Genomic DNA, 15,724 nt, shown 5'->3' with positions numbered 1-15,724 from the left:
GGCCCAGCAGCCTTCCCTGCTGTCACAGATTTAATAACTTTACATGTGTCCATGACTGAGACCTGATGTGTTTGGCTGCTGAACAGATTCCCAGTTGGAGGTGATGTGTCTATGTGTGTGTGTCTGTGTGTGTGTGTGTCTGTGTGTGTGTGTGTGTGTGTGTGTGTGTGTGTGTGTGTGTGTGTGTGTGTGTGTGTGTGTGTGTGTATGTGTGTGTGTGTGTGTGTGTGTGTGTGTGTGTGTTCCTAATTGGAAATGCTCTGACGTGCACATGCCCAGTTGGAGATGGTCTCAGCGCCAGTGTCTCAGCAGCGCATTCAAAGCGAGCATAAAACATGTCCAAGTCGTCTGGGAAGGAAGCAGTAGTTGTTGTGACGCCAGTTTGGCCTTGTAGCTATAGTAACCGCTTGTAGGCCTCGCCAAACGCGCCTAGAGTCCCCTTTGGAACTTTTTTAGCGGACTTGATTGCATTCCTGAGCTCGTATCTCGCGGTCTTATAACGAGCATCATCCCCAGATTTAAAAGCCACTGTCCTCTCATACAATGTCACGTGTACATCACTGTTTACCCACGCGGTTTTTCGTTAGGGTAAACACGAAAAGTAGGCTACGCTTGGGAATACAGCTTCACCAGAATACACCGGTAATAAGACCGAAATAATATTATTAAAATAAAGAAATGAATACCATGATAACATCTAAATACATTTTGATAGATGTAGCATTATAATTTTAAAAATATCAATAAACAACAAAGCAACCCAGCTTCCCTGGCCGAAATAGACCGAAATAATAACATTAAAAGAAATACATATAAACCATTTTTTGAGTTAAGGGGGCGTGTTTTTTCTTTTGTCTATAGCCGACGGTGAGGGATTAATTTTTCCCCACGTAGAAAAATAACGCAACGGCTACCCCTGTTTCGTTAACACTTAACGCCAGGGGTCCTTGGCCATACGTCATACATTTGACGAGTAGGGAGTGAGACTGTGCTGATGAAACAGCCCCAAAATCACCATCACCAAACTCCACCAGACTCCATGTAAATAATCAGGACTTTTAGCGTGTATAGAGCCAGCATATCTCCACATGTAAATGGGTGAATTAAGGGTTTATTTCAACCAAACCAGAGTGGTGATTGTTGGAACAGTGGAAAGATGAACCAAGACGGCTTTTGATAGTTTTATTTAGTTTCTGTCCACTTTGAATGAAGTGTGTTTTACGATGATAAAAGTCCTGATTATTTACATGGAGTCTGGTGGAGTTTGGTGATGGGGATTTCGGGGCTGTTTCTTCACATTAAACAGATATATTCATTGTTGATGCATACTGTGGGGATTACTGTGACTTTTTTTAATCAACAATAAAGATCCATAAATTCATAAAAAATAAATAAAAACCTTAAATATATTTATATTTATTAATATATCATTTATTTGTCAGGATATTATTTCATATACATATTTCTTTATTTATTGTATATGGAATAAAATTACATTCCCTAGGTTTTGACCTCTATTTTAAAAAATAATCTTCTTAGATTAAAACATTTAAAAAAATAAAATAAAAAAGTATTAATACAAAAATTTAATAAAAATAATAATAAAAACTAAAATAAAAAAGTATTAATACAAAAATTCAATAAAAATAATAAATAAAATAAAAAAGTATTAATACAAAAATGTAATAAAAATAATAATAAAAAATAAAATAAAAAAGTATTAATACAAAAATGTAATAAAGATAATAATAAAAATAAAATAAAAAAGTATTAATACAAAACTTTAATAAAAATAATAATAAAAAATAAAATAAAAAAAGTATTAATACAAACATTTTATAAAAATAATAATAAAAAAATAAAATAAAAAAAGTATTAATACAAAAATTTTATAAAAATAATAATAAAAAATAAAATTAAAATTAAAAAAATAAAACCATTACATTTTCTTTTTAGAAATAGCTCTTTCTTCACTGACCATAAAACCGTTTCTGGGTCAGATTTAAGTTTGTATCCCTGATAGTGAGATCGGAGCGGAAGGAAGGTAAGATCTGATCCTAGGTCTGCTGCTGCCGAGTCACGACACCAACCGTTTTATTGTTGTTTTCTTTTCTCGCGAGAAACCGCGAAGTTTCCGGTGTTGTGTGTATGTTCCTGGAAACATGGCGGCCAGCTTCCGCGGCCGTCCTATCCGGAGTCTTCGGATGCGAGGTAAGTGTGATAAACTCGACCCAGTGACACTCGTAACGGAGACATATTGTGTAACTAGATCTTCTCAGGCTTGTGATAAACCCGGCGCCATTTCTCCCTGTGTTTCTGACAGGTCGGAATGACAGCGGGGAGGAGAACGTCCCGCTGGATCTAACCAGAGGTATAACTAGCTTCATCCATCACCCGATTATTGCTCAAAATGGACGTGTAGCTGTCCCTACAAACAGTAGCCATATGTAGCGAAAGCACCCTTCCACTTGTCTGTCCTCCCTTTCTGGGCCGTGTAATGTAACACAGCTAGCGATGTCATATTATCAAGCTAACTGACTAGCTACCTGAGTTAGCTAACGTTAGCTATATAGCTACCACAGGCTATCTATAGCTAGCTAAACCTAAACTAGCCACGATTTAAGACTTAAGGTTATTAATCCCACAACGTGGACATGTAACACTGTTGCAGCAGCACCAAGGGACAGGTGGACAAGCACAGGACACTCTCCATATAAACAAACCGTATTATTTAAAACACTGCACCATGGAACAGCCCCGAAATCACCCTCACCAAACTCCACCAGACTCCATGTAAATAATCAGGACTTTTAGCGTGTATAGAGCCAGCATATCTCCACATGTAAATGGGTGAATTAAGGGTTTATTTCAACCAAACCAGAGTGGTGATTGTTGGAACAGTGGAAAGATGAACCAAAACGGCTTTCGATTGTTTTATTTAGAGTCTGTCCACTTTGAATGAAGTGTGTTTTACGATGCTAAAATTACTGTTTATTTACATGGAGTCTGGTGGGTTTAGCGAACGCAATTTCGCGGATGTTTTTATGTTGAAAAAAAGGATCTTACTCTTTAACAGAAAGGTCGACACAGGCTAGCTATAGTTAAACCAGCCATGATTCAAGATTTAAGGTTATTAATCTCACAACAAGGACAGGTGGACAAGCACAGGACACTCCCCATGTAAACAAACAGTACATATAAGTAAAGAGCATACATAGTCAAATTTATTTCGCAGTATTATTGCCCGTTTTATCAGACGACGCTCTCTGTTGTTGTTGTTGTGATCGCTGCTGTTTGTGAGTGGGGAAGATAGCCTGTTAAGTATTTATTTAGCCAGCCAGCCATAAGTGCTGTAGTCATGCATCGGTCATCTTAGGCTGTGACAGCAAGTTTAAGGCTAGCTGTTAGCTGAGTAGCATTGAACCAGCGCGGATGAACTCCTGCAGCAGCAGTTTGTTGACATGAAGCATCGCGTCTCTGTCCCAGACTCTGGACATCTTTGGACTGTCTGTGAAGGTCTGACAACATTTTGGGAACGATCCCTACTGAGATAGACATTTTAAAACCCTCTTTAAGACCTTTCTGTTTAACCAGAAACAGTTCTGAGATTGCTAGCGCTAAACCCACCAGACTCCATGTAAATAATCAGGACTTTTAGCGTGTATAGAGCCAGCATATCTCCACCAGACTCCATGTAAATAATCAGGACTTTTAGCGTGTATAGAGCCAGCATATCTCCACCAGACTCCATGTAAATAATCAGGACTTTTAGCGTGTATAGAGCCAGCATATTTCCACCAGACTCCATGTAAATAATCAGGACTTTTAGCGTGTATAGAGCCAGCATATATCCACATGTGAATCTGTAAATTGTTGTGTGTGTGTGTGTGTGTGTGTGTTAGGGCTGGGACAATTCGTCGACTTAATCGATTGCGTAAATGCGTCGACACATATAATTTGCGTTGACGCGTCACGGGCCAGGTCGGGCCCTTGATCAAGCATTTTTTAAATCATGACTTTATTAGCCTAATTGGGTGGGGAGAAAGCTATGGCTCTCCATCTTCTCCCATAGCTCTGGGTGTATGTCCTGCACTGACTGCAGTGGGAGGTAAACTGGGCTAAATCGGGCCTCCCCCCCCTCGGGAGCAGTTGTCTTCCACAATTACACAACCGGGCCAGATTGTCTCAGATATCTCACGAGTCCTTTATAACAGTTAGAACGGCCTTTTTAAATCTGGCTCTTAATTGCAGTTAATGTCGGACCGGGCTCGCACGGGCTCTGGTAGACTCAGGCTTGATTTTTTTTGGGATCTAAGCTTTACTCCATAGTGACACAAAATGCAACGTGACATCATGACTTTGCGTAAACATACACGCCACTTTCCTAAAGCCATGTGGCGTTGTTATCTGGACGCATTTTCAGCTCATCAGCGTGTCTGTCTGCGCCGCACACAGCGGTGGAAACATAGACGCCACGTGATGGCCTACATCTGGCTTCAGGTTGCTCTTCTTCATTTCACCTGAACAGGGCCGTCAGTGTTAAACTGTTTTAATAACTAGAGATGTGAACCTTGTTGAAATTAGTTTTGTGTAAATCGTTAATAATTGAGCAATGGGAAAAGAATCGCTAATTGAAAAATTAATCGTTAGATTAGTCGTTTAAAAAATTATCTTTTGGGACAGCGCCATTGTGTGTGTGTGTGTGTGTGTGTGTGTGTGTTGTGTGTGTGTGTGTGTGTGTGTGTGGTTGTGTGTGTGTGTGTGTGTGTGTGTGTGTCTGTCTCTGTCTCTGTCTCTGTGTGTGTGTGTTTATGTCTCTGTGTGTGTCTGTCTGTCTCTGTGTGTGTGTTTATGTCTCTGTGTGTGTCTGTTTGTGTGTGTGTGTGTGTGTGTGTGTGCCTGTCTCTGTGTGTGTGTGTCTGTCTCTGTGTGTGTGTGTCTGTCTCTGTGTGTGTGTGTGTGTGTGTCTGTCTCTGTGTGTCTGTCTGTGTTTGTCTGTGTGTGTGTGTGTGTGTGTGTGTGTCTGTCTCTGTGTTTGTGTGTGTCTGTCTGTGTTTGTCTGTGTGTGTGTGTGTGTGTGTGTGTGTGTCTGTCTGTGTTTGTCTGTGTTTGTCTGTGTGTGTGTCTACCTCTGTGTATCTGTCTGTCTGTCTGTGTGTGTCTGTCTGTGTGTGTCTGTCTGTGTGTGTCTGTCTGTCTGTCTGTCTGTGTGTCTGTCTGTCTGTCTGTCTGTCTGTCTGTCGTGTGTGTGTGTGTGTGTGTGTGTCTGTCTGTCTGTCTGTCTGTCTGTCTGTCTGTCTGTCTGTCTGTCTGTGTGTGTGTATCTGTCTGTCTGTCTGTGTGTGTGTGCATAATATATGGTAGTGTTTTTCTTGCGTGCGTTTTATTTAATACTTTTAGTTATTGTAACCTGTCTGCATACATTTCAACTTGTTTTTCCTACAACACACACACACACACACACACACACACACACACACACACACACACTAACACACACACACACACACACACACACACACACACACACACACACACACACACACACACAGTCTGGACCGGGGAAGCTGCACACGAATTGCCCATTTGGATTATTACAGTGTCTCTGAATCCGACTCAGACTCTCCCAGAATGCATCAGCCAGACTGCTGTAAACAGGTCTCTGGTTAGCCCTTACTTTAGGAATTATTCTCATATATACATAACACAACATTTGTATATCTTGCTCTCATTTAGGTAGAATCATTTCAGTGCTAGCAGAGTAGTTAGCAATCTCTTAGAACTCTAACTGTTGTCATGTGTTTAAGGTTTAGTTTCTATTACTATGTAAATGATGGAGACTAAGTCTGGCTCATATCCTCTGGGGGAATAATGCCCTCTGTTTATTTAAAGGACAATTCCTGGTCAAAACGACCCTAGGGCTTTAATAACACACGTACCGAGTCGACCGTTCTCTGGGACATGTTTTCACGCTAACTGAATGTGTCTCTAGCTTTTGAACAAGCTACGGCATTCGTGTGAACAGCTCGTGGCTTTGGGACGGAGTTAGATCTCTATTTCTACACCACTAGCGGGGATCAGGTATCATATTAATTGCGCGTGTGCGGGATGAGGGTGTGATCAAAATGTGATGGGTGGATCTATGATTAGATCCCAATGATCACAGGAACCGGATTGATGGGAAGAACAATTGTTTAGCTCATTCGCTTTTATAGTTAACTTTATTTTTTGGGGTTTTTGGTTGGGGGGGATGAGTGGTTTAGATAGGAAGAGATATTACAGTGAGGGTTCGGGTTTGTGGTTATGTTGGATTAATTTATTTTACGTGTTGTTACGGTTGGAGCATCTACCGGGACGGCGGTATGGTAGGTTAGTGGTTCGGTGGTAATGAGCGTGAATGTTATGATGTTTTGTAGTCAATCGTGTTGGGCGTGATGGGTTCGCGTGTGGGGAATGGTGATTAACGTGAATGGTGGGATGTTGGAATGGATTGATTGGATGAGATGGAATGTGGTGGCATGAGATGTTGATATTGGTCATTGAGCTCGTTTTGATGTGGCGGTGATGTGTGGATTCTGACTGGTTCTGAACTGGGTGTCTGTGATTCTTACTGTGGTTCTGTTGTTCTTGTGTTCTAAACGTGTCTGAAGCTATGGTTCTGTTTGGTAGTTCTGGCTATGTTCTGATGGTTCTATTTTATGTTCTGTTGTTCTGACTGTGTTAAATGTTCTGTTTCTACATTGTTCTGGATGTTCTGACTGATTCTGACTATTTTGTTGTGTTCTGATGTGTTCCGGCATTGTTCTTTGTGTTTTAATGTTCTGACTGTTCTGTGTTTTTAACTATATTTAATATATTTAACTTATTTAACTATATTTAACTATTTACTTTGTGTTAACTTATTATTCTAATATATTTAACTATATTTACTTTTTGTTTTTACTATTTACTTTTCTTCTTTTTACTTTTAATGTTCTGACTTATTATTCTGTTATGTTCTACTTGTTCTGATTGATTCTTAATGTGTGTTCTGGCTGTTCTGACTATGTTCTACTATGTTCTTATCTGTGTTCTGTTTGTTGATTCTGACTATGTTCATGTTGTCTTCTCTATGTTCTAACTGTGTTCTGTCTTATTGGTTTCTTGACTGTCGTTCATCATTGTTCTTATGGTTACTGTATTTCTTATGTTCTGTAGCTATGTTCTATCTAAACTTGATTCTGTTGTGTTCTTTCTTAATGGTTTCTTCTATGTTCGACGTTCTTGTCTTGTTTGTCTGCTAATGTTCTGGTAATGTTCTGTGTTCTGTATTCGCTTTCTGGCTATGTTCTGTCTTAATGTTCTACTTGATTGTTCTGTGTTCTGTCTTGTTGGCTTGTTCGTTGGCTGTTCTGTTGTGTTCTGTGTTAGCTATGTTCTGGTAGTGTTCTTATTCTTCATGTTCTGTTTGATGATTTCTGCAATCTTGTGTTCTGACATTGTTCTGGTGTTGTTCCTCTGTGTTCTGTGTTCTGGCTATGTTTGTTCTGTCTTTGTTCTGTCTTTATGTTCTGTTTATGTGTTCTGGCTGTGTTCTGACTGTGGTTCTGTCTATGTTCTGGCTGTTCTGATTTGGTTCTGGCTGTGTTCTGGCTGTGTTCTGTCTGTATTCTGGCTTGATTTCTGAAACATTGTTCCTCGGCTGTTGATTTCTGTGTCGTTCTTATGTTCTGGCTATGTTCTGCGTGATTTCATCTGTGTTCTGGCTATGTTCTGGTGTGTTCTGTCTGTGTTCTGTAGCTGTGTTCTGTCTTAATATTTTCTAGCTGTTGTTCTGTCTGTGTTCTAATCTTATGTTCGGCTGTTCTGTCTATGTTCTGTTTATGTTCTGGCTGTTGTTCTGGCTGTGTTCTGGCTGTGTTCTGTCTTTGTTCTGTCATGTTCTGTCTGTGTTCTGGCTGTTTCTGTTGTTCTGGTATGTTCTGCTGTGTTTCTGGCTGTGATTCTATCATGTTCTGGCTATGTTCTGGCTATGTTCTGCGTTTCTGACTTGTTCTGACGTGTTCTGGCTTTGTTCTGTCTGTGTTTACAACATTGTTCTGGCTGTGTTCTTGTTCTGCTGTTCTGTCTATATTCTGGCTATGTTCTGACTGTGTTTTGGCTATTGTTTTTGTCTGTGTTCTGTCTATGTTCTGGCTGTGTCTAATCTGTGTTCTGGCTGTGTTCTGATCTATGTTCTGGCTGTGTTCTGGCTTTAGTGTTCTGGCTGTGTTCTGGCTGTGTTCTGTCTGTGTTCTATCTGTGTTCTGCTGTGTTCTGGCTGTTCTGACTATGTTCTGGCTTTGTTGTTCTGTCGTGTTCTGGCTGTGTTCTGTCTATGTTCTGGCTGTGTTCTGGCTGTGTTCTGGCTATGTTCTAGCTGTGTTCTGTTATTGTTCTGTCTTTGTGTTCTGTATTGTTCTGCTTTGTTCTGTCTGTGTTCTGCTATTTTTCTGGCTGTGTTCTGTCTGTGTTCTATTTATGTTCTGGCTATGTTCTGGCTGTTGTTCTGACTATGTTCTGGCATATTGTTCTGGCTGTGTTCTAGCTGTGTTCACTGTGTTCTGGCTGTTCTGGCTATGTTCTGGCTGTATTCTGTCTATGTTCTGACTATGTTCTGGCTATGTTCTGATATTGTTCTGTCTATGTTCGGCTATGTTACTTTATTATTCTGGCTATGTTCTAACGATATGTTCTGTATCTTATGTTCTGGCTGTGTTCTGGCTTTATTGTTCTGGCTATGTTGTTCTGGCTTTATTGTTCTGTCATGTTCTGTGTTCTGGCTTATTGTTCTATTGTGTTCTAGCTATGTTCTGGCTGGGTTCTCTGTGTTCTGGCTATGTTCTGGCTGTTTCTGGTATGTTCTGGCTGTGTTCTGTATGTTCTAGCTGTGTTCTGTCTATGTTCTGTCTATGTTCTGACTATGTTCTGTTCGGCTATGTTCTGGCTGTTGTTCTGGCTATGTTCTGATTATTGTTCTGTCTGTGTTCTGTCTGTGATTCTGACTGTGATTCTGTCTTTGTTCTGTATATGTTCTGTGTTCTGGTTAATGTTTCTGGCTGTGTTCTGTTATGTTCTAACTGTGTTCTAACTATGTTCTGGCTGTGATTTGTTCATCTATGTTCTGACGGTTCTGTCTATGTTCTGTCTGTATTCTGTGTTGTTCTGTCTATGTTCTGGCTATGTTCTGAGCTATGTTCTAGTTGTTGTTCTGGCTATGTTCTAGCTGTTCTATTTATTGTTCTGTCTGTATTCTGGCTTATTGTTCTGTCTATGTTCTGGCTGTGTTCTGTCTAGGGGTGTTCTGGCTATGTTCTAGCTGTGTTCTGTCATGTTCTAACTTATTGTTCTATTTTGTGTTCTATTTATGTTCTGGCTGTTGTTCTGGCTATGTTCTGTCTTATTGTTCTGTCTATGTTTTGGCTTTATGTTCGTCTGTGTTCTGGCTTGTTATGGCTATGTTCTGACTTTGTTCTAGCTGTGTGTTCTAACTATGTTCTATTTATGTTCTGACTTTGTGTTATCTATGTTCTAACTGTGTTCTGGCCTGTTGTTCTATTGTGTTCTTTATTCTTATGTTCTGACTATGTTCTATTGATTCTAACTATGTTCTGGCTATGTTCTGTTTGTGATTCTGACTATGTTCTAGCTGTGATTCTGTCTATGTTCTGATTTGTTATTTATGTTCTGTATTGTCTGTGTGTACTATGTTCTGGCTTTGATTCTATTATGTTCTGACTGTGTTCTGACTATGTTCTAACTATGTTCTGGCTTATGTTCTAGCTGTGTTCTGTCTATTGTTCGGCTGGTTCTGTTCATGTCTGGCTATGTTCTGACTGTGTCTATTCAATGTTCTGCTGTTTGGTTGGCTGTGTTCGGTTGGGTCATATGGTTCTTGTTGCTTTGTCTTCATGTTTCTGATATGTTCTATCTTGTGGTTCGCTATGTTCTGTTTGATTGCTGGTATGCTATTGTGGTTCTATCTTATGTTCTATCATGTCTCTGCTTTCTATATGTTCTATCTGTTCTGAAGCTGTGTTCTATCTGTTCTGTTGTGTTCTGATGGTTCTGTGTTCTGCTGTGTTCTACGTGGATTCTTCATCTTTCTGTGTGTTCTGATATGTCTGCATTTCTGTAATGGATCTGTGTGTCTGCACTGTTTCTGGCTGTGTTCTGTGGGTCTGTTAATGTTCTGTGATGATTTCTGGCATTGTCATCTGTGTTTAATCTTATGTTCTGACTATGTTCTGGCTATGTTCTGACGATGATTCTGTTTATGTTCTGACTGTGTTCTATCTATGTTCTATTGTTCTGTATGTTCTGGCTATGTTTGAGCTATGTTCTGAATAGTTCATTGTGTCTGATATGTTCTGGCTATGTTTTGACGATGATTCATGTTGTCGGTTCTGTCTGTGTTCTGTTGGCTATGTTCATCTGTGTTCTGATGTTCTGAGCTATTTCTGACGATGTTCTGAGCTATTGTTCTGGCTGATGTTCTGGTTCTGTCTGTGTTCTGTCTGTGTTCTGGCTGTTCTGCCTGTTCTGACTGTGTTCTGATTGTGTCTGTCGTGTTCTGAACGTTCTGTTATCTGTTCTGTCTATGTTCTGATATGTTCTGGCTATGTTCTGACTTGTTCTACTTGTTCTAATCTTGATTCTGACTTTATTGTTCAATCTGTGTTCTGACATGTCTAAACGTGATTCTTCTGTGTTCTGTCATGTTCGGCTGTGTTCTGGCTATTGTATGCTATGTTCTGGCTGTGTTCTGTCTGTATGTTCTTAGTCTATGTTCTGTTGTGTTCTGATTGTGTTCTGCTGTGATTCGATGTTCTGTGTGTTCTGAGCTATGTTCTGGCTATGTTCTGCTGTATTCGCATGTTCTGTGTTCTGGCATTGTTCTGAAGCTATGTTCTGACTGTGATTTCTGTCTGTGTTCTGCTGTGTTCTGTCGTTCTGATTATGTTCTGGCTGTTCTGTCTGTATGTTCTGTGTTCTGACTTATTGTTCTGTCTGTGTTCTGGCTATGATTCTGACTGTGTTCTGTCTATGTTCTGACTATGTTCGGCTTTGTGTTCTGGCTATGTTCTGGCTGTGTTCTCTATTGTTCTGGCTGTGTTCTGTCTGTGGTTCTGTCTATGTTCTATTTTTTCTGCTATTGTTCTACTTTTGTTCTGACTGTTGTTCTGGTTGTGTTCTCTATGTTCTGACTATTGTTCTAACTTTGTTCTGTCTATGTTTCTGGCTATGTTCTGGCTTATTGTTCTGTATCTTATGTTCTGAGCTGTGTTCTGACTATGTTCTGGCTTGTTCTGTGTTCTAACTGTGTTCTGAGCTTATTGTTCTATCTGTGTTCTGGCTGTGTTCTGTCTGTGTTCCGTCTGTGTTCTGTTGTGTTTATTATGTTCGGCTATGTTCTGGCTATGTTCTGGTTTTGTTCTGGCTATGTTCTGCTGTGTTCTGGCTGTGTTCTGTCTATGTTCTGGCTGTGTTCTGTCTGTGTTCTGTGTGTTCTGTCTATGTTCTGGCTATGTTCTAGCTGTTGTGTTCTGTCTATGTTCTGGCTGTGTTCTGATTATTGTTCTGTCTATGTTCGCTGTGTTCTGGCTATGTTCTGGCTGTGTTTTTTTTTGATTTACTATGTTCTAGCTGTGTTATGGCTATGTTCTGGCTGTGTTCTGGCTGTGTTCTGACTATGTTCTGGCTATGTTCTGGCTGTGTTTGGCTATGTTCTGACTGTGTTCTAATGTTCTGGCTATGTTCTGTGTTCTGGCTATGTTCTGCTGTGTTCTAGTATTGTTCTGGCTATGTCTGGTGTTCTACTATGTTCTACTTTGTGTTCTGGCTATGTTCTAACGTGATTATGCTATGTTCTTGTGTTGTTGTTCTGACTGTGTTCTATGTGTTCTACTATGTTCTTACTATGTCTGTCTATGTTCTGACTTGTGTTCTTGTGTCTGGCTATTGTTGTTCTACTTATTGTTCTGGCTGTGTTCTGGCTTGTTCTGCTATGTTATAGCTATGTTCTTCTTTGTGTTATGGCTATGTTCTGGCTATGTTCTGGCTGTGATTCTAACTGTATTCTAACTATGTTCTAATTGTGATTCTGTCTGTATGTTCTAACTATATTCTAACTGTATTCTAACTATATTCTAACTATATTCTATCTATATTCTATCTATATTCTAACTATATTCTATCTATATTCTAATGTATTCTAACTATATTCTCTGTATGTTCTATCTATATTCTACTGTATTCTATATTGTTTCTATTGTATCTATATTGATTCTATCTATATTCTACTGTTTCAACTGTATTCTAACTATATTCTAACTGTATTATACTATATTCTAACTATATTCTAATGTATTCTAACTATATTCTAATTATATTCTAACTGTATTCTATCTATATTCTAACTGTATTCTAACTGTATTCTATCTATATTCTATCTATATTCTATCTATATTCTATTTATGATTCTAATGTGTTTATAACTATATTCTAACTGTATTCTGTATCTATATTCTATCTATATTCTAACTATATTCTAACTGTATTCTAACTATATTCTGACTTGTATTCTATCTATATTCTAACTATATTCTAACTATATTCTAACTGTATTCTATCTTGTTCTATAGCTATATTCTAACTGTATTCTAACTATATTCTAACTGTATTCTATCTATATTCTATCTTATGTTCTAACTATATTCTAACTGTGATTCTATCTATATTCTAACTATATTCTAATTGATGATTCTAACTATATTCTAACTTTGTATTCTATCTATATTCTGACTGTTATTCTATCTATATTCTAACTATATTCTAACTGTGATTCTAACTATATTCTAACTGTATTGTTCTAACTGTATTCTATCTGTATTCTAACTATATTCTAACTGTATTCTAACTGTATTCTAACTGTATTCTAACTGTATGTTCTAACTATAGTTCTAACTTATTGATTCTATCTATATTCTGGCTAACTGTATTCTAACTTTTGTGATTCTATCTATATTCTAACTATGATTCTAACTATATTCTAACTATATTCTAACTGTATTCTAACTATATTCTAACTGTATTCTAACTATATTCTAACTGTATTCTAACTGTATTCTAACTATATTCTAACTATATTCTAACTGTATTCTAACTATATTCTAACTATATTCTAACTGTATTCTAACTATATTCTAACTATATTCTAACTGTATTCTATCTATATTCTAACTATATTCTAACTGTATTCTAACTATATTCTAACTATATTCTATCTATATTCTATCTATATTCTAACTATATTCTATCTATATTCTAACTGTATTCTAACTATATTCTATCTATATTCTATCTATATTCTAACTGTATTCTAACTGTATTCTAACTGTATTCTAACTGTATTCTATCTATATTCTAACTGTATTCTAACTATATTCTAACTGTATTCTATCTATATTCTAACTGTATTCTAACTGTATTCTAACTATATTCTAACTATATTCTAACTATATTCTAACTATATTCTATCTATATTCTAACTATATTCTAACTATATTCTAACTGTATTCTAACTATATTCTAACTATATTCTAACTATATTCTATCTATATTCTATCTATATTCTAACTATATTCTAACTATATTCTATCTATATTCTATCTATATTCTAACTGTATTCTAACTGTATTCTAACTGTATTCTAACTGTATTCTATCTATATTCTATCTATATTCTATCTATATTCTATCTATATTCTAACTGTATTCTAACTGTATTCTAACTGTATTCTATCTATATTCTATCTATATTCTAACTATATTCTATCTATATTCTAACTGTATTCTAACTATATTCTATCTATATTCTATCTATATTCTATCTATATTCTAACTGTATTCTAACTGTATTCTAACTATATTCTAACTATATTCTATCTATATTCTATCTATATTCTAACTGTATTCTAACTGTATTCTAACTATATTCTATCTATATTCTATCTATATTCTAACTATATTCTATCTATATTCTAACTGTATTCTAACTATATTCTATCTATATTCTATCTATATTCTATCTATATTCTAACTGTATTCTATCTATATTCTATCTATATTCTATCTATATTCTATCTATATTCTATCTGTATTCTAACTGTATTCTATCTATATTCTAACTGTATTCTAACTATATTATAAGCCATCATTTAGAGGGAACCAGTGTGTGTTTTGAGAGGAACTAGAGAAGCACATAGTGGTTGGTAGGAACTGAAAACAGGGGAACACATGCTCAGGTCTGTCTCTGTCTGGGTCTTGTTTGGACTGAACACACAGAGTTAGCTCGCCCGGCTAAAGCCACTTCCTCCTTAAAACACATAAATACACAGCGGCTCATCGGCCGGTGTTATGGCAACACGGCCTCATGCTCGTCTCGGTTACATTCAGGGTCTGAACGTCACACTCGCCAGGCGCCACACGCAGGTCAGCTTTCCGTTTGGCGAGTACGTCTAAGAGCGTTAGCCGCCACGTGGCGGCGAAATGGTTTCACTCTGGTTTCTGTCAGTCTTCGGTACATTTTCAGACAGTTTTAGGTCTGTTTTCACTCTTTTTTTCAGACAGGTTTTTGTTTTTCTGTCTGTTTTCACTCTGATTTTCAGTCAGCTTTAGGTCAGCTTTAGATCAGTTTTCACTCTGGTTTTCAGTCAGCTTTAGGTCAGTTTTAGGTCAGTTTTCACTCTGGTTTTCAGTCAGCTTTAGGTCAGTTTTAGGTCAGCTTTAGGTCAGTTTTCACTCTGGTTTTCAGTCAGCTTTAGGTCAGTTTTAGGTCAGTTTTCACTCTGGTTTTCAGTCAGCTTTAGGTCAGTTTTAGGTCAGTTTTCACTCTGGTTTTCAGTCAGTTTTAGGTCAGTTTTCACTCTGGTTTTCAGTCAGCTTTAGGTCAGTTTTCACTCTGGTTTTCAGTCAGTTTTGGGCCAGTTTTCTGTCTGTTTTCCGGTATGTGTAGTTTTTAGGCAGCCACTACTTCCCACCCCAACCACAAAGTTTTTTGATGTTTTAAAGAAAACACAATTTATTCTTTTAGCCGGTAGATATACCGGAGTCAGAAAGTTAATTCGGGTCGCTGGTTTCATTTTATTTCCTTTCTCTCCGGCAGAACCGGCAGAAAACTTCCGGGAAATCCTTCAAAATGTGGCCAAACCGCACGGAGTCAGTAACATGCGCAAACTGGGCCACCTGAACAACTTCATAAAGGTAAGGCCACCGAGTTATAGAGAGAACAAGTCCCGCCCCTTCCTGTGTGTAAGCCCCGCCTCTTCCTGTGTCCACCGTGGGACCTTATTCAGTTAAAATCATAGACAGTATATAATGGACCAATAGACCCCGTTGCTCTGGACGGAGACCAGTGAAGGATATTAGAAGCACTTTTCCGGTGATGGCCAGCTTTACTGAGCAGCCTCCAACTGACAGAGACAGCGTAAATGTGACGTGAGCAACCTGTCTGAAAGTGTGAAGTCTTCTGGTAGCTGTGCCGAGAGAAATCTCAATCATTCCCAATCTCACAGAGACGGAGAGCGTAGGTATATGTAAGGAGATAACATAGGCACAGGCTAATTACTGATCACTAACATGCTAGTTAACATTAGTCATTAAACCTAAACAGATAATGGAAGTCCAAACTGCCTGTGAGCTTCTCC

The 15,724-nt window shown here is 38.1% G+C and overlaps 1 protein-coding gene across 1 annotated transcript in view; it reads left to right on the top strand.

The window, feature by feature from the left end:
* Window positions 1–2,125: 2,125 nt before the first annotated feature.
* The window catches only part of LOC120561107 (rapamycin-insensitive companion of mTOR-like), a gene marked incomplete in the record, with an annotated part of 83,377 nt that continues 69,778 nt past the window's right edge, over window positions 2,126–15,724 (top strand). The window contains 3 exon segments of the mRNA XM_039804059.1: window positions 2,126–2,211; window positions 2,324–2,371; window positions 15,184–15,281. Of these exon segments, the coding sequence (XP_039659993.1) occupies window positions 2,163–2,211; window positions 2,324–2,371; window positions 15,184–15,281 (195 nt within the window).

Source organism: Perca fluviatilis, chromosome 6 (assembly GCF_010015445.1).
Source record: "Perca fluviatilis chromosome 6, GENO_Pfluv_1.0, whole genome shotgun sequence".
NCBI classification, from domain to species: Eukaryota; Metazoa; Chordata; class Actinopteri; order Perciformes; family Percidae; genus Perca; species Perca fluviatilis.
This window is presented reverse-complemented; position numbering and strand designations above follow the sequence as displayed.